Genomic DNA, 21,738 nt, shown 5'->3' with positions numbered 1-21,738 from the left:
GAATCAGAATTAGTGGGAAAGAAGCTGCCAGGGGCAGCTGAGCTTTCCTGCAGAGGAAATGGACCTGTAAAGCCCTCGCAAATAGAGTACCAGCAGAGGTCACCAAGGGTGACTCACCACACAGCTGAAATGGTCCTATATGCAGCCAGATCATTTTAGGAAGAAAGCCAAGCTAGCAGTTAGACATAGCAGCTTTGACTGTTCTGACCCTCCCATGGTTTTTATTGCTGCTCTTATTTCATTCTCTGCTGGAATTTTATGCTGAGGGTTCATCCCGCCATTAATTTATTGTTACAGAGTCCGTCAAGCACTATGTTTATGAATGCAGGATATAAAATGTTATTTTTCAGAAAAGGTAACAAAGAGTGAAAATTACGCAGCCAGCTTATCAAATCCGTGCCAAATCTTTAGTGTCCCCAAACTGCATTTGTTTCTTCAGCTATGAACACTTTAACTCTTAAGGCTATTGGGACAACTGTTTTCTTATTCTTGCCATTCCATACTCATCATTTACTTTAGAACAGAGAATCATAGTTGAGTTGAAAGGGATCTCAAGGGTCATCTAGCCCAACCCCCTGCAGAATGCCGAAAATTCACAACTATGTGCCTCCCCTAGTGACCCCAATTCCATGCCCAGATGATGCCCCCCCCAGATCCCTGACCAGTTTGAGAACTACCTTCGCACACCTATGCCCTGAGCCTTCACATCCAACAAATTACTTCTGCAGCCTCATCCTTCTTAAACTTCTTGCATGTTTACCTCTGAGCATGATTTGTTCAGCGGCAGGTGGGAACACCTGAATCTAAACCCTATTCATATTCTGAGGAAGAGTGCTTGCACTCGAAAGCTCAAAACTTGAATAAATCTTTGTTGGTCTTAAAAGTGTCGCTGGACTCTGAATCTATTCTACAGTGTATCAGCTTGTAAAATAACACCAAGTCAACAAATGTCATTGCAATCATTACAAGAAGGTTTCTTACCTGGAACTGTATATGACCTGTTTCTGCAATTTTGGTTTCCATCGGTGCTTAGTTTGGGCAGGTGATGAACAGTCACCTGGTATCTTTGACCGGGCTGCACCACAAAGCGGTTGAAGGAGAAACTCCACTGAAAGAAACAGACATTCATAAAGATAGGATCCAGCAATTTTTTCATTCAACCTCACCCTGCTTTCCTCCTTCTTACAGCCCCTGTGAACATAGCTTCTGTACCTGCAGGCCCTTTGATCACCAGCAGAGCCCTGGTAGTCAAAGGGGATGCCCCTTCCTATTTTTTTCATTAGCAGAAAGCTGGTTGGATCAAGTCTACACAAAACGGGGCTCTTTACAATACACTTAAATGCATCAGTGCACTGTTGATTTCCTGCCACAATAGGACCATAACTGCAAAAACACATTCACAAAGGGGACAAGGAAAGAAGAAATCAGTGAGCCACCAGGTAGCAGAATTCATCTTTTTAGGTCTACTCAGCCTGAAAAGGATCTCCCCCTATCCCATTCTTTTCTCCCCATGTAGGGGGGCAAGGCTTCCTCCATTGCACTTACCTGGCTCCCACAACACTGGTCCTCTAAATTACTCCTACAAATACATCTCTTCTACAGTCTTTACCAAAAATGAGGCTGTGGCTATCCAACAATCTTTCCTGCTACTCTATTTTGCTTGGAAGACAGCAGAAGATAGCCCCCACTTACTCACAGTATGCCCCCCAAAGAGCTTTGCACTCTTCTAATGCCAACCCATTGGTTATCTCTGCCCCCAGGAAAGTATAGCTGGTCTCAATCAGAGCCAGGGTCTTTCTGGCCTTGGCTCCTGCCTGGTGGAATAAGATGCTGGTAGAGATCGGTGCCCTGATGGAGCTAACAAAGTTCTTGAGGGTCTACAAAATAGCAATTGTCCACCGGCTGAGATACAATTATGGGCCTCCCCCTGCCTTACCCATTTTATGTGCCCCCCCCCCCGTTCCACTCCCATGTTGAATCCCCCCACGCGTGCTAAATTCACCAAGACTGTGGACGAGCCAATGGGGATTGTGGAACAAAACAGAGGTGTCAATTTTTAAAATCATTTTATTTATGTTTTAAATGTGATTTGTATGTTGTGAGCCGCCGCAAACCCACTTACGGGGAGGGGCAGTCTAGAAATCAAAGCATAACTACGTAAATAATTTTTTAAAAAAGTACACTCTGGCAGGCCAGCAACCTAATATATTGCCACAACAAAATTTGAGTCCAATAGCACCTTTAAGACCAACAAATATTTATAAATTTTTGTTGGTCTTAAGGATGCTACTGGACTCAAATTTTGACGTGCTTCTTCAGACCAACAGGACTACCTATGGAATCCCAGTTGTCTCTGAGCAGCCCGGCAAGTACTTTTTAAAAAGACTGACACTGACCTAAGAGAACCAGTTTGGTATAGTGGTTAGGAGTGTGGACTTCTAATCTGGCATGCTAGGTTCGATTCTGCCCCACATGCAGCCAGCTGGGTGACCTTGGGCTAGTCACAACACTGATAAAACTGTTCTGACCAAGCAGTGATATCAGCGCTCTCTCAGCCTCACCCACCTCACAGGGCATCTGTTGTGGGGAGAGGAAAGGGAAGGTGACTTTAGGCTGCTTTGAGCCTCCTTCGGGTAGAGAAAAGCAGCACAGAGGAACCAACTCTTCATCATCATCTTCTTCTAATGCTTTGCTTGTCTGGATAGTTCGCCTCCCTTCCTACTTCTGTAACCACACCGCCAACAGAGATAAGATTGAGAAAGCAGCAAAAAAAATGTTTAAGTAATATTTTATGTTCTCACTAATATTTTATGTTCTCACTTACCGGACGCCTATCGTCTGGCTTGACTTGCTGCACAAGGTTGTTCTGAAAATTGAACTGAACACAGACCAGCTGGTTACTGCTCACTTGCAGCACACTGACTTCTGCTCCTTGGAGGACCTGAATACTACCTGGTTTTAGAGGGTAGGCAGAAAGAACACAGAATGGACTTTCAGAGGAAGGATTTATTTGCTTCTTCTTGGAGGATGAGGAAAGCATTCATACTGTAGTATCCCACAGCTGAGTTAGAAAAAAGGAAGGGGTTGAGCTCAGTTTCTCAAATGAGACTACTTTAAACTGCAGAACAGGACCCCCTCACCCCCACTTGGCTTTTATGCCATGAAAAGATGCATGCTTAGCTCACAGCAGGCTTTCTCTACAGGAGTTTCAAGATGGCCTCAGATGGGTTTCACCAACTGGGTGGGAGTTAATTAATTAATTTTGTTATATCTATCCATCCATCTGTCCATCCATCCACCCAACTACCTACTTAAATGTATTGAGTGTTATGACCATATATGGTTACATTGACTGGCTCCCTCCTCTCAAAACGGCCAATGATGGGCCTGGAGGGGGTGGGAAGGGGAGGGGCCCCTGTCACAAAAATCCTTGCTGGCTGAAATTTCCAATCCAATTGGTGTAATCTCATTTTTGCTTGTTTTGAGGAACAGTCACCAGTATTTCGAGGCACCACTTAAGTAAGGTCAACCATAAGGAGGGCGTACTGATCTGACAGTTAGAGCGGTTTCTCACTGGAACAGGCTTCCTCGGGAGGTGGTGGGTTCTCCATCTTTGGAAATTTTTAAACAGAGGCTAGATAGCCATCTGACGGAGAGACTGATTCTGTGAAGGCAAAGGGGTGGCAGGTTACAGTGGATGAGCGATAGGGTTGTGAGTGTCCTGTGTAGTGCATGGGTCCCTTCCATCTCTATTATTCTATGATTCTATGATTTATTTAAATGCCTGGCTTCCAAGCTGTATATTTAAATGGCTCTTACTTACTGTCAGTTGCCACTGTCCACTGTATGTTCAGCACAGGAAGCAGTTCTCCCCCCTCACCAGAGAGAACCTCTGCTTGGACCTGAAGAGTTCCTGGAGCTGAGGGAGTCCATTGTGAAACCACAAGCCAGCTTCTATCCAAGCAGGTACCTACCAATTAAACCAAGCTTCAACATTAATGATGTCCCAATTCTATGAGGACAACTGAAAACACTTGAGAATCAGAACTGAGGGCTGGTAGGCCTCCCACCCCCCTTTCCCCATAGTACAGCATAGGAAGCTACCTAAAAAACTTCCTCCAACTAAAAAAAAAAACTAATATAGTAAGGAAAAGACTGGGTTAAAACATCTTACTGATACATTGCTTTCAATATGAAGGGACTGCATATTTGTGTAAAACAGTATTCAGAGTATGCCGTTTGAAAAGGTTCAGTACGTCTACAGAAATGCAGCCCCAGGGAAAAAGCCAGAAAGTTTTAGAACAAAAACTTTTCTCTGTTCGGGCCCCTCCCCCAGGTTTCTCCCTTATTTTTCAAAGGGAAAAATTGAAAGTTTGGGGGCACCGAAGAGAAAATGCTTGTGTTAAATATTTTCTTTGAATGAGTGAAAAGATATTAAAAACAAGCTTGCTTTACTCAGGATTTGTGAGCATCTACAGTTGGGGTCCCTAATCTTTTGGACCCTGTGGGGACTTCTGGAATTCTGACATGATGTGCTGGGCTCAGCCACAAAATGGTTGCCACAGGAGGTGGAGCCAATCACAAAATGGCTACTGTGGTTTACTTTCTGTCACATTTTGAAGACCCTTGTGCTCTGGCAGTAGCTGCTTCCAAAGCAATATTTAAAAAATGATGCCAATTAAATTGCCACTAGCCAGTCAGAAGCCTTGGTGCGTAAAAGCCCCACACTTCTTAAATCCAGCACATGCAATAAAAAGTTCAGGCTTCATAACAAAGTGTTGCGTGTACTTAAATTCTTCCTGATTAAAAAAAACCAGAACAAAATAAACAGAAAACCACAACCTCAAAATGCCCAGAGACTTTATATCACTATACAACAGCAGGACTATTTCACTTGGGCGCAAATGTGGGCAGTGACAGAAGGCAAACCATTAGAACTAAGAAGGCAAACCACTGAACTAATGCAAAGCAATTGTTGCCATGGGAGAGATCCTATGGTAGCAACTGCGTCAAGAGTGAAATAGCATTGGACTGCACTGTCCAATGAAAAAACTTACTATAGGACCAAACAATTAGGATGCTTAATACATCCCTTCTGGGAATACACATTCCAAACAGACAATGAACTTGACTGCAGTTTTAGCCCACCAAATCTCTAAAGTTCAAAACAACAGGGAATACTTTAAGACAGGCTTTCTCATGAAACCCTGGGGTTTCTTGTTGGCCCTGGAAGGGTTTCTCAAATGGGTGAATTAATTTTTTAATATATTTTAAATAAATTATTAATCATGTATCAGGTGATTTGACCATATATGGTCATGGTCATGTTGACCCGCCTTCCCCTCTCAAAATGGCCAAGGATAGGCCTGGAAAGGGTGGGAGGGGCCCCTGGCGGGCATGTATACAGCTATGCTTTCCAGCCATATCCTGCATGATCCAGCCACTTCTGGGGTTTCTTGAAGCCTCAAGAAGGCTTCAGGGGTTTTCAGTGGTTAAAAAGTTGAGAAAGGCTGCTTTAAAACAACCCAGATAGTCTGACGTATGATTATCATGCCATCATCGGCCTCACATATGCAAATCTCATGCCACAGTAGTTAGCCTGATACACTAAAGACTTAGCCCAAGACTCCTGCTGTAAAACTAATGAGATAAAGGCAAATAATAAAAAAAATGGCACTTACTGTTTCTCACAATGCAGTGTAGACCCTGCAGGAAAGAGAACCACCAAGTCACTGAATGGAACAAATGCGTATTCATACCAAGAAGCAGCCTCACTGAGGGAGGACAACGGAATTAACAAGCTATAGTTAAGTTAATCAGAAGAACCTCTGAAGCTGAGGGTCTGACAGTAAGAAGGCCGCATCATAATGTATAGAGATACTGATTTTATGAACTGGGACAGATTGTGAGTGGGTGGGCAGGAAGGGATGTGACAGTGTTGGTCTCTTGTGACGCTTCCTTGCATACCACTGTGGAATGGTAGGTTAATTTCCTCCAGGCCAGCCTGGCGTTTTGGTGGAAGGGGATCATTTGGGCATCAAACTGGGGTCACTGTGGGTGGGCAGGAAGTTGTGAGTTCCTGCATTGTGCAGGGGGTTGGACTAGATGACCCCTGAGGCACCTTCCGACTCTATGATTCTATGAAGCCTTCTGGGCTTGTTCATACCATGGAATGTGGATCCAATAACAAAGAACTGGAGGCTGGTGAGAAAGAGATGCTTGCAGTGTCCTAACTGGATGAAACAAGATGTAGTTTACACTCTTGCTTGGGTAGCAAGATTAAAATGTGTCTCGCAGTCCTGGCTTTCAGGCAAGAGAACAACCCAACTGCTGTTTCTTGGAAACTGGGAAACCTTCAATATCTCAGCCATATGCAAAGGGAAAGGGAGGAGGCATGCTAACTCAAGGACTTCGTGAGACAGGGCCGATCTGTGTGTCAGCTTAGCAACCTCCAGTTACTAGAAGCGTCACCACACAGGAGGCAGAAGTGTAACGAGTGCAGAAACAGGAAGTAACTTTATTGTCCTATTCAAGATGCAGAAATCAGAGGAAAACCAAAGCACAAGGCAGAGAGCAACGGCCATAAAACCACAGCAATTTGCATACGCGTATAAACCAATCCGAAGGTGCAACTGTGCTCCTGTTCAGTTAACCGTATGTCTGATTCTAAGTGATTGCAAATTCCGTTCCTTTTAGAAGAAGAAGAGTTGGTTCTTATATGCTACTTTTCTCTACCCAAAGGAGTCTCAAAGTGGTTTACAGTCGCCCTCCCTTTCCTCTCCCCACAACGGACACCCTGTGAGGGAGGGGAGGCTGAGAGAGCCCTGATATTACAGAAGAAGAAGAGTTGGTTCTTATATGCCACTTTTCTCTACCTGAAAGAGTCTCAAAGCAGCTTACAATCACCTTTTCTTTCCTCTCCCCACAACAGACACCCTGTGAGGTGGGTGAGGCTGAGAGAGCCCTGATATTACTGCTCGGTCAGAACAGTTTTATCAGTGCCATGGCGAGCCCAAGGTCACCCAGCTGGTTGCATGTGGGGGAGCGCAGAATCGAACCCGGCTCGCCAGATTAGACGTCCACACTCCTAACCACTACACCAAACTGGCACCAGGCATGATGGCACAAAATCTAAGCTATACCTGCTTCCAAGGCTGTCTTGGAGAACACCTATGCAGCACTTCACCTGGGGGCTTTGTATATACTGGCCGTTTTCATCCAGAGTTGAATGGGTGGGAGTTAATTAATGTTTTATATATTTTAAAAATTGTTAAACATTTATTGGGTTATATGACCATATATGACTATATATATATGGTCATATTGACTTTCCCCCCAAATGGCCAATGATGGGCCTGGAGGGGGGAAGGGGAGGGGCCACTGGTGGGCATGTACACAGCTAAGCTTCCTAATGATATTATGCATGATCATGTCACTTCTGGGGTTTCTTGAAGCTTAAAGAATGTTTCATGGAATAATAGAGTTGGAAGGGACCTCCTGGGTCATCTAGTACAACCCCCTGCACTATGCAGGACACACATCCCTATCGCTCATCCACTGTCACCTGCCACCCCCTTGAACCTTCACAGAATCAACCTCTCCGTCAGATGGCTATCCAGCCTCTGTTTAAATATTTTCAAAGATGGAGAAACCGACCACCTCTCGAGGAAGCCTGTTCTCAACGGTAAAAAAAAAGTCTAGAAAGGCTGTGCTAGTGTAAGTAATCAATAAACAACTTTACTGTCGTTTTCTTCTAAGGAACTCTGGGTAGCTTACATAGGGTTCTCAGGCACTATTCAAATCCAGGCAATTTATGAGTTTAGGTGACAAATGAACCCACACACTGATGTAAGGTTCCCCATGAATGTTTACTTCAAAAAAACCAAATTAGGTTCATCTAGATGGTAATTTAACCTTTAATCACACAGGGAAACTGTAAGAAGACAGAAAAACAATAACCAAGAACATATATTCTCATGCAGCTCATATTAATTGCACTGGAGCTTGTATTACTGGCAGCTACATCAAAGGTTAATTTGCTATTGATAAGAAGCCAGAGTAATCTTCTGTGTAATTGTATCATTTATAAAGGAAAAAAGGTCAACTGTAATCTGCATATTTATTTGCATATCAACAATCGGAACAAGTGTCAAAACACAATGATGAGAGGTTGCTGTAATGAAGCATTTGATTGTTTCACTCAGTTATATGACGACTCACATATCTACAATGCACCTTAAAAACAGTTTTTACACACAGGATATATCCTTTAACCCCTTGCGTTCCTATGGGGCTCCCTTTCCAAATATGACCCAGAAGAGCCTTGTGTTCAGACAACACAGTAGGGTAACAAAAAAGAGAAACAAAAACCCAACCTGACAAGTTAAGAACTTACAGGTTGAACGGTGAAAAGTTTGTTTAAAATACTATTTTATTATACTTACACACTCATGGTAAAAAAATTAAAATATTGATAAAATCACAGTTTTAAATACCATGCAATCCAGGCCTCAGAGACATTCAGCTGGCCTCAACCGGAACCAGGGCCTTTTTGGTATCCCCTCCCTGATTTTTCAAAAAAAAAAAAAAAAAACAGGGAGGGGAGATTGCATGGCTAGAAATCCACCCCCAGACATTTGAAGCAGGGGTAGTCAACCTGTGGTCCTCCAGATGTCCATGGACTACAAATGCTGGCAAGGGCTCATGGGAATTGTAGTCAATGGACATCTGGAGGACCACAGGTTGACTACCCTTGATTTAAAGTACCACCTGTGCATGCTCCAGTGGCCCTGAGGGATAGAAGCTTCAGGTCAGAACAGGGTCTGACAGCAAGAAAAGGTTAATGGGGGAGGAATAGAGAAAGCAGGGAGGTAAGGAGAAAACATGAAGCTATGGAGGGACATGAGAGAACTGGAAAGTAGGAAATCCAGGTGGGCAGATGGGGGAGGAAAACTAGGAAGGTGAATGAACAGATGTTTTTCCTCCCCCTCTGACTTCACCCTTATGAGTTAGGCAGATGTTCAAGCAGTCACAGAAAACACTGGTTGCATGAATGGAAATAGCTTCATCTTTGCCATCACTCTCACGAATTAGAAAGCAGCAGATGTGGGATTGGTTCAGAAAAGAACAGGTAAAGAACAGGTTGCTCTTTGTTTAACTAAGGATAACTGCAAAGGTGCGATGATTCTCACCTCTGCAACCATCCTTGGGCAGCATAAAATCCAATCTACTATATCTTTGGGTTCTCATTTGTATCTGTCTCTAACCTCTGCAAACGGCACGAACTTTGCTACACAGCTGCTGCTTCCACCCAAAGCCATGATAGGAAAATGTCTGGATTGGATAAATATCTTTGTGAACTTTTATTCCTTTAGTATCCATTACAGTCTGCACTGCATTTTTGTTGATAATTCTACATTGACTGGCACTTTCTGTGCCCTGTCCCAACTTCCTTAAATTGTGGCTAAGAACCACCTCTCTGAAGTTAGCACAGTTTGCCTTTGCCTGTTTATATTATCAGCTGCGGTTTCAGCAAAAATGACAAAAAGGAAATTTCTGTAACAGAGGCTGTTTTGCAAGTTATCCTTGCACAACACTGCATGAGCGGCGCGTCTCAGTGGGCTGGGACAGGTGCCAACAGCAAGCTGCTCTTTTATCTGCGAAGCCAACTCCAACGAAAACACAGCAAAACAAGAGGCTGAAACCAGGCGTGTATATTCCTTTACTGGAAATGCTAGTTCATGGTAACTGCTTTTTCTCTGCTATCTTTCTCTCCCAGGGAAATAATTTTACTGAAATCACAGTTGCTGTCAAAAGATATAACTTTTTACAAAAAGGTTCAGAAACAAGATGCACCCAGATCAAATTGATGCCTACCAAAGATATCTGTGTATTATTTGAATGATTTACCCAGAGGGCAATTTGTTTTTGTTTTTTTGTAGCGATAGCCCTGAAAATGATATAGAACAGTGGTCCCCAACCTTTTTATCACCAGGGACCAGTCAATGCTTGACAATTTTACTGAGGCCCCGGGGGGAGGGGTAGTCTTTTGCCGAGGGATGTCGCTGCTGCTACCTGAGTCCCTGCTCCAATTGCTTTCTCGCCAGCACCCCTGACTTCCTGCCTCCCACTGGGGGGCGCTGCAAGCAGCAGCTGTGTAGTGCCACGCAGAGGGGGAGCCCCAGCCATGGTGGCCACTGGAGATCACCAAAGGTGAGCCGGTGGCAGAATGGCAGGGCAACCCCCGAGGCAGCAGCCGGGGAGGACGATTAGGAGGAGCCGCGGACCGGGGGTTGAGGACCACTGATATAGAATACCAGAAATACAAGGAATAACATTCAGTAAGAACTGCATGAGCCAAGTATCAAAATATGCAACCAAGTCTTTGGTCTCCAAATAGGAAAACAAACTGTTCAACATTGTCGAAGTTAAAGATTCTGGACTCAAAACATGAACATGAGAACCTGTCATCTGGATGATCCCCAAAACACTGACGCTGGGGACCAGCACTCAAAGACGAGATTTTATGTATCACTTTGAAGAACTTTAATTATAGTTAGATGACATCTGGAGTTCTCAAAACTGACCTGAGATTAAAAGCAGAAAAGAGCAAGTGTCCGTTACAACCTTAAAGACTAACAAAACTCATGGTGGGGTAAATTCACTTCTTCAGATTAACAGGTTGTCTGGTTAAAAGAACATCCAATCCTATCAGTTGCTCAAAAATAAAAATTTCCCAAGAGTAGAGATGAATCATGAGTTGCATTCTGCGGTTTACTTGTCCTTCACTGATCAGACCAGACTCAGAAGACCTAAAGTACAATCTGATACTAGGTTCACCCAGCATTTATTGTATTGGCCTTATTAGCTGCAAAGTCATGTTCGACCCATCATGACCCCATGGACAATGGTCCTCCAGGCCTTCCTGTCCTCTACCATTCCCCGGAGTCCATTTAAGCTCACACCGACTGCTTCAGTGACTCCATCCAGCCACCTCATTCTCTGTTGTCCCCTTCTTCTTATGCCCTCAATCGCTCCTGGCATTAGGCTCTTCTCCAGGAAATCTTTCCTTCTCATGACGTGGGCAAAATATTTGAGTATCATCTTCAGGATCTGCCCTTCTAAGAGCAGTAGTCAGGGCTGGTCTGATTGTACTGGCCTAGGTGACTGTAAATAAAGTGTTGGTTCACCCAGTCATATATTCAAATCTACCTGCCATTCAACACAGAATACAGACAAGAGGCCTTAAACATCTTTCCCCATCACCCTTTTTTGAACAGCCAACCTGATGAGGTCTTGAATACTTAAAAGCTCATGCATTGCTCTTTCACCTTCAGATCCAAAATTTTCCTCACGCAAATCTACTTTAATTGGGGGTTAACAAGCAAAGATGATTCCCATGACTGCATATATTGAATTTGTGCGTTTTGTCCAACTGTCCCCAGCAGACGGACGGAGCGCTACACAATACAAACCAAGGAAAGGAGCAAGAGAAATCAGCAAACAGGATAATCAACAAGGGCAGTGTTGCAAACCGACAAAAGCTGCACACCACCACCGTACAGGATACAGCATTGCTGAAAGGACTCCGGTCAGTGTTACCGTGAGTAGCGCAATCGTTCTGCAGAAGTCAGATGTTGGGAAAGGAGATGCAGCAGGGCCTGGCTGGTAGAGGAACAACATTTATGCCATTTTATCAAAGATGGCAGGTCCAGAGGCTGCTTGCGTCAGTTTGATCCTGGAAGCTAAGTAGGGTCACAGCACAGAGGCAGGCAATGGTGAATCCTCCCCCCCCCCCCGTTAAGCCTCTTGCCTTGAAAACTCTATTGGGCCACCATGTGTTAGCTATGACTTGGGATCCCCAAAATATTTAGCACCCTAATGATAAGAACCAGCATTTTTAAGTTGTGTCTGCAAAGAGAAGGGCATGCGGTACAGATTTTTCAGCATACCTTTTGGCTCATGCTCAATCTTTTTACGTCTTTTTAAAAAGTTTTTCTCTTCCACATTTAAAGTATTCAGTCATATTTTTCTACTTGCATGGGGAAATCCCTCAAGTCTGTTCCTGACTAATCTACAGATAGCCTGTTTCTGCTAATTTCAGACTGCCATAAGTCACTTGCTTTACAATAGGACATCTAAAACTGAGCCCCAAAAGGAAAAAGGGAAGGAAAGAATGTGAAAACTTCACCAGCAGGATTCTATGAACCTGAAGAAGATAACCAGACTTTCCCCTCTCCTTTTCCTCTTTAACTCTCAACATCCTGTACTCCTGGAACACATTCAGCCCTTAGCAGGCCAATTTTGAAGGGTTTCCCCCCTTTTAATGGTTAGTTTACAGTCATACAGTCATACGCACCTAGGGAATCCCTCAATTAAATGTTGCAATGTGACCCCCAACTACACAGCTTTTATCATCCGCATAGTGTCTACCAACAATAACGTTTTAAAATTTATTATAAGTGTTTACAAGGAAACTGAGAACCTTCAGAGCACTTCAAACATGAGGTGAAAAAGTAAGTTCCATGTACAGATTTCTACACTTTATGTAAACCGCCCTGAGCCTCAGGGAAGGGCAGCATATAAATACAAAAATCAATTTAAAAAGATTGTAATCTCTCTAATAAATTAGGCCTATACTAATACCTTCACATTAGTGACTCTGAAAAAGCAATTCCCTTGAAGTTTCTCCAGTTAGTTTTGGGGAGAAACAAGGACTTCCTGAGAGCTAGGCACCAAGCCACTGCACCACATCAACCCCCCAGCGACAGAAGCCAGGAAGAAATGGCTCAAAACTCACCGTCTGAGAGCAGTTGAAAGGTAGCTGGGTGTTCAGAATCCGCAGCCCTGACAAGATGGGCACTGACCCCAAAAGAAACACAAAGCGCAGTGGGGCAACCACCCCCATCCTGCTGACGGCTGCTACTTCCCTTCGCTTGTGGTCACCAGACGCCCTGGCTTCACCTGCCGACAGCTTCTGGGGAGAAACCTGGAAGACAAGGAGCATGGCTTCATCAAGCTTGCCTGAGGAGGAGCAAAAGAGAAGGAGGTGGGTCTTTAGGGGTAAAAACAGGGCATGGCTAACAGAGGAGGTGGGTGGAACAGAAAACAGAAAGGTGGGGGGAGGAACACTCTTTTCTTCCTTAACCTGATGGAAAGCAGTGTGGTTTTGAGGGCATATGGGCATGTCTTCTTGGCAAAACTCGGATGGGGAAAAGTGGCAAAGGGTGTGGTTAAACAACGCTGACAAGTCTGGTGTGAAAGCTGACAATTTGGGAGCTCATGAGGCACACAGTCACTTGTTCACTGGAACATTCACTTCTTTTCTGGGACTGGCTCATCTGTATTTTCACCTGTAGTAATGCCCCCCCCCTTTCCTAAGTTTTATTGTGTGGAAGTAGTGCCATTTCTTAAAATACATGCAGGTCAGCCATACATATCTATCCCAATTGGCTTCTTTTAGAGGAGTTGCTTGCTCAGATTTGGTTGCCTTCCTTATCAGACCTGTGAGTGAGACATTTTTCTCCGGGGGGCTCTGTAGAATGGGCTCCCTGAAAAATGAGGGGGAGACCCTCCTTGGAGACTTTCAGGAGGCATGTGGTGGACTGTCAAGGGTTGATACATAGCAGAGTTAAGGAAACTTTGAACGACAGGCTATTCAAATATAATTCTGTGGAGAGTGCCAGTTAACAAATGACAGTTGGGAACTGACAGTTGAAGAAAAGACAGTTGAGCATTGATGAAGGACTGGAAAGGAGGCAAAAGGAGTAGGTGGGTCACCAAAGAACCCAATTCAAGCTGAAAAAACATCAGAGCTTTTAATCTAGAGTAGGGGTAGTCAACCTGTGGTCCTCCAGGTGTTCATGGACTACAATTCCCATGAGCCCCTGCCAGCATTTGCTGGCAGGGGCTCATGGGAATTGTAGTCCATGGACATCTGGAGGACCACAGGTTGACTACCCCTGATCTACAGAAGTAATCCCTGCCCGGTGAAAAGGGAGATAGCTCTTAAGAGAAGAGTGATACCTTTGCTCTATGTACAGAGAAGGATTTTGGGGACTTGTCCTTGCCTTCTAAAACTTCAGTCTGTTTAACTCAGGAACTTATGCTTGAGTATGTTAAGTAGACAATCAAAAGAAAGCCTCTCTCTGCAAAGTTTCAAGGAATTGTTGAAAAGCACGACACCTTCTTGTTCATAATAAACTACCTTGAGTCTATTTCACCCTGCCTTATAAAACAAAATCAGAGTCCAGTGGCACCTGTAAGACCCACAAAGATTTATTCAAGGCGTGAGCTTTCGAGTGCAAGCACGCTTTGTCAGACTAACATTCTTGCACTCGAAAGCTCACGCCTTGAATAAATCTTTGTGGGTCTTAAAGGTGCCACTGGACTCTGATGTTGTTTTGTTGTGCTGCTTCAGACCAACACGGCTGCCCACTTAGAATCCTGCTTTATAAAGTTAATAATAAAAGTGTGTGTGAGTCCGTGTATGCGTGTCCGTGTGTGTGTGTGTCCCCCCCATGCCTCCCCCAGCAGCGACACGCGCTTGCTTACCTCCTCCGGGGGTCGGCTGGGCGGCGAAGAGCGCGCCGAGGAAGGGCGCCGGGCACCCACGAAGCAGGAAGGGAGGCCGGTCCCCGGAAGCCGGCGACGGAACGAGCCCGCGGCGAGGGCCGCCGAGTGGAGGCGCAGGGCGTGGGGCAGGCGGGCAGGTGGGCAGGCCGACACGCAAGCCCCGCCCCTCCGCGCTCCTACCTGGAAACAGGGCGAGCCAGTCACACTGCCCGGCCCGGAGGAGAGGGAGGCGAGCCAATCGGAGGCGGGAGAAGGTGACGGACAGGGCCAAGCGTCCAATGGGATCCCAAAGGGAGGCGGGGAAACGGAGCGGGAGCCTTTTAAAAGAGGCCGTCAGCCGCTCTACATACTTCAGTAAAGATTTGGTTCTGAGGCTCTTTTCGCCTCCTGAGGTCCCAAAGAAGGGACCCTGCAAGGCTCCAGACAGCAGGCAGGAATGGAAATAATTTTTTTTTGTGGGGGGGGGAGGGTATTTATTGAAGCTGCATATTATGGAATAGAAAAAGAAGTGGGTTTTGTACCCTGCTTTTCATCACCTGAAGCGGCTTAAACATTTTTTCTCTTTTCACAACAGGCACCCTGTGAGGTAGGTGGGGCTGAGAGAGCTCTGGCAGAGCTGTGCCTGGCTCAGTGTCCCCTAGCAGGCCTCAAGTGTTTCAAAGCAGTTTGCAGTCGCCTTTCTGTCCTCTCCCCACAGCAGGTACACTATGAGGGGCTGAGGGAGCTCTGAAGGTCTGAATTAAAAGAAATTAGGTTCAGCTCTCAACTCAGCCTTTAAAATCTTCAGTTAAAAAGGTACTTTGATCACTGGGAAATGCATCTTTTTAAAGCCTGGAGAATTATTGCCAATCAAGATAGACAAAAGTGGGTTAAGGAGATTTCTGGTTTCAGGATAATGCTGCCGCTTGCGTTCTGTGAAGTGCTGACAGAACACAGCTTGGTGTAACTTAAGTTTTGTGACTTGGTGATGATAACAGCTGTATGCCTCGTTCCAAGCATGGATGTGTTGGATCAGCAAGTCTTAGGGCAGTTTTCAAGAGTGGCAGCATATAAATATCAAAATAAATAAATAAAATAAAGCCAACCAGTTGAATAGCAACTGCTTTCTACTATGTGGGCAAAATATAAGTGGGATCCTAGACATATCCTGCTTTGGAAGTCCACTGTGGGCATATATCACTATTCTGGCAGGATGATTGGCCTGTTATATCAGGTGTCAGGAGGAGGGGATACGTATAAACAGAGTTAAACCAATCTCGATATTGTTAAAAAATTTATTAGCAATTTTTAAAAGAACATAATTCCTCAGTTAAAAATGCGATCATACAGGAATATACATTTGTCTCACACCAAGGCAATTCTCTAGCTCATTTGTAGATCATTCACTCTGTTTATTTAAAATAGGTGAGAAGGTGAGACAGTTTGTTGTTGTTTTTTCACCTGTAGCAGGTATACATTATGGTTACAAACTGTACAGCTGTAATTTACAAGGGCAATTCAGCCATCACGATTTCAGTAGATTTATTAAAACTGGGCCTAGCACTGTGGGACCTGCTCAAATACTTATGCCTGGGAATGCCTTTAAGAAAGGTAATCATATCAAGGTTTGGGGAGGAGGAAAATGTGAAAGAGGAATTTACCTCTTGCCTGGCAGCTTTGAGTGTTCAGTTAATTAACAGCTCCAAGCAATAGGAAAGATGTTTTCGTGCAAAACTCTTAACCTTACCAAATCAATAATGGATACCTGATAGAAGAAATAAAGTTTAAGGGTGGATCTTGAAAGATGTGCAAGGCCCATCTTGTGCTAGTATGAAAGATAATGTAGGTGGTTGGATTAACCCCTGTGTTCAATGGGATAAGGATAAACATAACATTATGCTTTGTTTGTAAGGATCTGTTCCTGCCGTCTGTGGTTGCTGAGATCAGTGAGAACATGGGTTAAATCATTCTGTTGCAGACTCTCCATGATCTTGGATTTTGAGCAGAATTACAATGTGAACTCTTTGTTCCTTGACTTCCTGAATTTCACCCCTTTTTATATACATATCGAAGGAAGGCACAGTGTAACCTCATTCATCCAGACACTTTGAAGTCATCAAACTTGTCTACTGTAGAGGCATCTTCGACATAGAAAAGGCATTGGAAAACATATAAGTATCTATTGGTAAGGGAATATAACATGCTCTTATGGTTGATGAAGAAGCACTGGGTAATTGAGGTTATAAGCATCGCATCTCCATGTGTGTGTATTTCAGTGAGTTATTACTCACCGTACTTTGAAATCGTGTCATATTTACAAGGTTTGAAACCTCTTTATCCATTAGAGCTCCAAGAGGTTTAGGAGCCAATTCTGTACCTCTAGAAAACTCTTAAATGCATATAATTAATTGTGGAGCTAAATGGTCAAGTGATAAATGTGGTATTTGATAAGTTGCCTCCGGCAGCCATTTCCCAAATAGCAGCTAAATTATTTGGTAGCAGCAAATAGACAAAAAGTGGTGGTGCATTAAAGACTAACTTGTGCAATATGGTATACGCTTTTGAAGCAAAACACCTGCATGTTCTGGAGAGAGGAGAGGGACAGAAATACTGGGGAGTATGTTCTGGAGGCAGGTGAGGGAAGTGGGGCAAAATAGATGGTGGGCTGGAAAAACTGAAGAAACCATGAGTAGTGTTAGGGTTACCAGGTCCCTTGTTGGCCAGTGTAGGGTTTCCAGATACAAGTTGGGAAACTCCTAGAGATTTGGGAATGGAGCCTGAGGGGGACAGGGACCTCTTTGGGGTACAATGCCATAGGTCCCACTCTCCAAAGTATCAATTTTCTCTAGAGGAATTCATCTCTAATCTGGAGATGAGCTGTTGTTCTGGGGGATCCCCTAGCCCCACCTGGAGGCTGGCATCCGTGGTGGTGATGGAATTAAATGAAGGAAGAAATGTCACAGGGGATTTAGGAACAGACAAAGTTGTACAGTATTGGCAAGAAAGGACAGATTAGGACCAGAAAACAGGAGGGCCAGGAAACGGTGAGTTAGCTAAGAGCCTCTTTTAAAGGAGTTGCATAGAAGGGGAATTATGCCAGAGCCGTGTGGTGTCATGATAACTATTAGCAATAAAGGGAAATTTCTCTGCCTCATAAAGGATATTGATGGTGGCTGTTAATGCCAAGAACTCTTTTAAGTCACAGGCGATAATGGGCCTGATACATGCCTATAGCAACTTATTAACTTTCTATTCTTGAGATAATAGGGTGGGATTTTTGTATTTTTGCTTCTTTGGGTTCTTTTGTTTCTTCATTACCCTAAAGACCGACATAGATAAGCATTCTCCATTCAAAGTGGGGCAGCGGGGGATTCCTGTAAGAGTACAAGGAAAGTATCTCGTTGCAAGGTTTACTGTCATAAACTGAGATGAAATAAGATGGTCAGAGACTCTTCCCACTTGTCTAATTGCAGTTTATGACAGTCTGCAATTTATTTCTTACCTTTCTTTCATGGGACTGAAGGCCATGTACCTGAGTTCTCAGAAGAGCTCATATCTTGGCACTAACCAGAAACAGTTCTCTTAGCTTCAGCAAAATCGCTTCATCACTTTGTCACGTGCCTTCGGATCAAATCTCGGGAAATTTAGCCACAATACGTGTCCCAAATATATGCAACACAATCCTCCAAGATCTTCTCTTCCCAAGACATTCACATGGGGCTCTGACAACATACAATTTTGACAGATAGGGACCACAGTCTTCAGTAACCCACATTCCTAATATAGATCAAAATGGGTAGTTGTGGTAGTCTGTCTGTAGCAGTAGCAAGACAGAGTCGAGTAACAACCGAAAGACTAACATAATTTGTGGCAGGGGATGAGCTTTTTTGAGTCACCGCTCTGAAGAACTGAAAGCTCGCCCCCTACCACACGTGGCGTTTGGTGGCAGGGGCTCATGGGAATTGTAGTCTACGGACATCTGGGGGATCACAGGTTGACTACCCCTGCCCTACCATGAAAGCTCACAGCTGGCCACAAATTTTGTTATTTGTTTATTTTTAAATTGATACCCAGCCTTCTTCCTTGGACTCAAGGCAAGTTACCAAGAATAAAGGTCCCCATAAAAATCCCAAGCTGGTTTCCCACAAAGCTAAGATGGCAAGATCCCTCCAACTTCTTGCAGCCATCTGACATGGCCTTAAAGGTCAAAAACAAAACCTTGAACTTGATCCGGAGTTTCCAGGTCAGGGACAAGGGTAGGCCAGTGCAGAGAAAGTTATAGAAGTCCAGTCTAGAGGTGACCATCACATGGATCACTGTAGCCAGACAGTCTGGGGGCAGGTAGGGCACTAGTAGCCTCGCTTGTTGAAGATGGTAAAATGCTGTGTGTGCTACCCTTCTGAACTGTGCCTCCATAATAAGGGAGGCACCTAGGATCACTCCCAAATTCCTTGCCACGGGCGAGATATTAAGCTGTGCAGTTGCAAAGGTGGGAAGATTCACTTCCTGTCTTGCCCCTTTCCTGCTCAGTCACAGGACCTCTGTTTTGGAGGGGTTGAGTTTCAGGCGACTCTGCTCTAACCATCTAGCCATGGCTTCTGGACATCAGGCAAATGTGTCGGGGGCGGGGGGGGGGAGTCCAGGTGGCCGTCCATGAGGAGATAGAGCTGGGTGTCATCATATTGATGGCAACCCAGCCCGTAACTCCGGACCAGCCATCTTAGAGGGTGCATGAAGATGTTAAATAACATGGGGGATAGTACCACTCCCTGTGGTACCCCACAAGGGAGTCCCTAAGGACGAAATAACATTTCCCCCACTGCCACTCTTTGTGTCCGGTCCCAGGAAAAGGAATACAGCCATCAAAGGGCTGTGCCCCAAATCCCTGACGAGGTGGTGGGCCAGTAACTCGTGGTTTACCACATCAAATGTGGCCAACAGATTGAGCAACATGAATCCCACTGACCTGCGCCAATCCACCTGGCGCTGGAGATCATCCACCAAGGCAACCAACACAGTCTCCACCCCGTGGCCAGGATAGAAGCCCGGCTGGTACAGTTTGAGCACTGAAGCTTCCTCCAAGTACACCAGGAGCTGGTCCGCCACAGCCCTTTCAACTACCTTTCCCAGAAACGGCAGATGTGAGACCGGGCAGTAGCTGGCCAGGTCCCACGGGTCCAGCGATGTTTTTTTCAGCAGTCTTTAAGCTACTACTAGACTCTTGCTCTTTCCCACCACTGGGACTATTGGACTGAACCAATCCTCATCCTTGGTAGTCTCCTATCCAAATACCGACTTGAGCTGACTCTGTTTAGCTGGGCTAACTGGATCTGGCCAGGAGGCTCTCTAGGTATTAAAAGATATGGAACAGGATATTAGAAATTCGACAGATACCATGGAGGGGGGATTAGCCCAACAGGCTGAATTTCTTCCCTTTCAACAAGGAGAAAAATTCTCCCAGGGTGTAAGCTTCCCTGTTCTATTATGCTGTCGGGGGGAGGGTTGGCTTCACAGCACACTTTGAAATCTCTCCTTGCCAATCAGTAATGCTATAGAGAGAGTTCTCAGGTTCAGGGCTCCCTGTGGGTGAAGCTGTCATCCACACATTGTCCTGGCCAGGACTGAAGCTGGCTGAGTAACTTATTACACAGTGCAAAACCAAAACCAAAAAAGTAACACAACCCAACCTTTACAGGTAGGAACTCAGAAGTTGAGCTGCACAATAAAATAATGTAAAAATGTTAATTATTTATTATAGTGCACAATTAAAAACAGAATAAAAACTATACAGAACTAACAGCACATAAGACCAAACACGTTTCGACCCTACTGGGTCTTCCTCAGTGGTCAGAACTGTGACAATACACTCTATATAAAATACCTAAACTCATTATAAAGTGCAGCTGAATGGGGTTTGTAAATTACGGCTCCAACCAATATATATATATTTTAGGCTGAAAGTGTATCTCATGTGCGTCAGGAAAAAAGCACAGAATTATATAATAGCGAAGCGTGGTGAGCCTAGGCATATGCCATAGGAGGTGGTCTCCAAAAAGCCTAAAATTTACATATATTGGAGCCATAATTTACAGACCCCATTCAACCACTCACTTGCACTTTATAATGAGTTTAGATATTTTATGGAGAGTGTATTGTCACAGTTCTGACTACTGAAGAAGACCCAGTAGGGTCAAAACGTGTTTGGTCTTATGTGCTGTTAGTTCTGTATAATTTTTATGTAGTTTTTATTCTATTTTTAATTGTGCACTATAATAAATAATTAACATTTTTACATTATTTTATTGTACAGCTCAACTTCTGAGTTCCTAACTTATTACACAGCCAGCAACCAAACCATCCCCCTTTATACCATTGCAAACCTACAAGTTTGTGGCTAGTGATTCAGTGTGAGAGAAATAGGAACTGACTCCTTACCTAAGCTCCGGTGGCTTCCACCCCCCCCCTTCATGATTATGTCAATGAGCCGAGAAACCAAACCTTCCCATCTTTGTAGCCCTAACATGTACGGCAGTATTTTCTACCTGGATTCTAATCTCGATAAAACATTGCGGAAGTCATGTTGTTTCATTGTGTAGTTAATACCTTCTCAGGGGCCAGTTGCCTGCTGAAAAGAATATCCTGAAGTATCCCTGGATTTGCTATCCACACCTTAACTCATCGTGCATCTGACATAAAATTATTGCACCGGAAACTATTTCCAGCTGTATCGTTTTAATGGTCCCCATTTCACTTTGTTTTGCATCTATATGATGCCAGTTGCTTCAAAGGGGTTACTTTAAGTTGAAATTGCCATTAGTGAAACGAAGTTGGGCCTGAAATTATTACAATTGTCCTGTATACATGGTACATTTTTGTATAAATGCTGTCATCACATTTTTTTCACCCTGCAACTGGGGGTTGGGTGGTTTGGCAAATGTCAGCAGTTTGGTACTCTAATTGATGGCTGTTATGCCTGATTAATCCACATGTAAGAAATTGTAATATATGCAATAATTCTCACTTTGTATTGTAAAGCCATAACTCACCCTAGAGGTTCTGCTAGAGAATAATCAGCCACAACTATTCATTCATCTAACCTTGCTGTTTCATGCTTAAGCCATGTTACATGTTAAAACTATAAAGTGTAATAATACAGCTAGATGTAAAATCTTACAGAATATGGTT

At 44.2% G+C, this 21,738-nt stretch overlaps 1 protein-coding gene across 1 annotated transcript in view; it reads right to left on the bottom strand.

Annotated features, from left to right (window-relative positions):
* IL17RA (interleukin 17 receptor A) overlaps positions 1-14,727 on the bottom strand; it is a 29,915-nt gene extending 15,188 nt beyond the window's left edge. Inside the window, exons 1-6 of the mRNA XM_077340082.1 lie at positions 14,554-14,727; positions 12,800-12,988; positions 5,682-5,706; positions 3,824-3,970; positions 2,825-2,952; positions 982-1,108 (exon numbers count right to left, since the gene is read on the bottom strand). Coding sequence (XP_077196197.1) covers positions 982-1,108; positions 2,825-2,952; positions 3,824-3,970; positions 5,682-5,706; positions 12,800-12,907 — 535 coding nt within the window. The 5' untranslated portion in view covers positions 12,908-12,988; positions 14,554-14,727. The remainder of the gene's footprint in view (positions 1-981; positions 1,109-2,824; positions 2,953-3,823; positions 3,971-5,681; positions 5,707-12,799; positions 12,989-14,553) is intronic.
* Between the last annotated feature and the right edge of the window lie 7,011 nt (positions 14,728-21,738).

Source organism: Paroedura picta, chromosome 5 (assembly GCF_049243985.1).
Source record: "Paroedura picta isolate Pp20150507F chromosome 5, Ppicta_v3.0, whole genome shotgun sequence".
Classification (NCBI taxonomy): domain Eukaryota; kingdom Metazoa; phylum Chordata; class Lepidosauria; order Squamata; family Gekkonidae; genus Paroedura; species Paroedura picta.
This window is presented reverse-complemented; position numbering and strand designations above follow the sequence as displayed.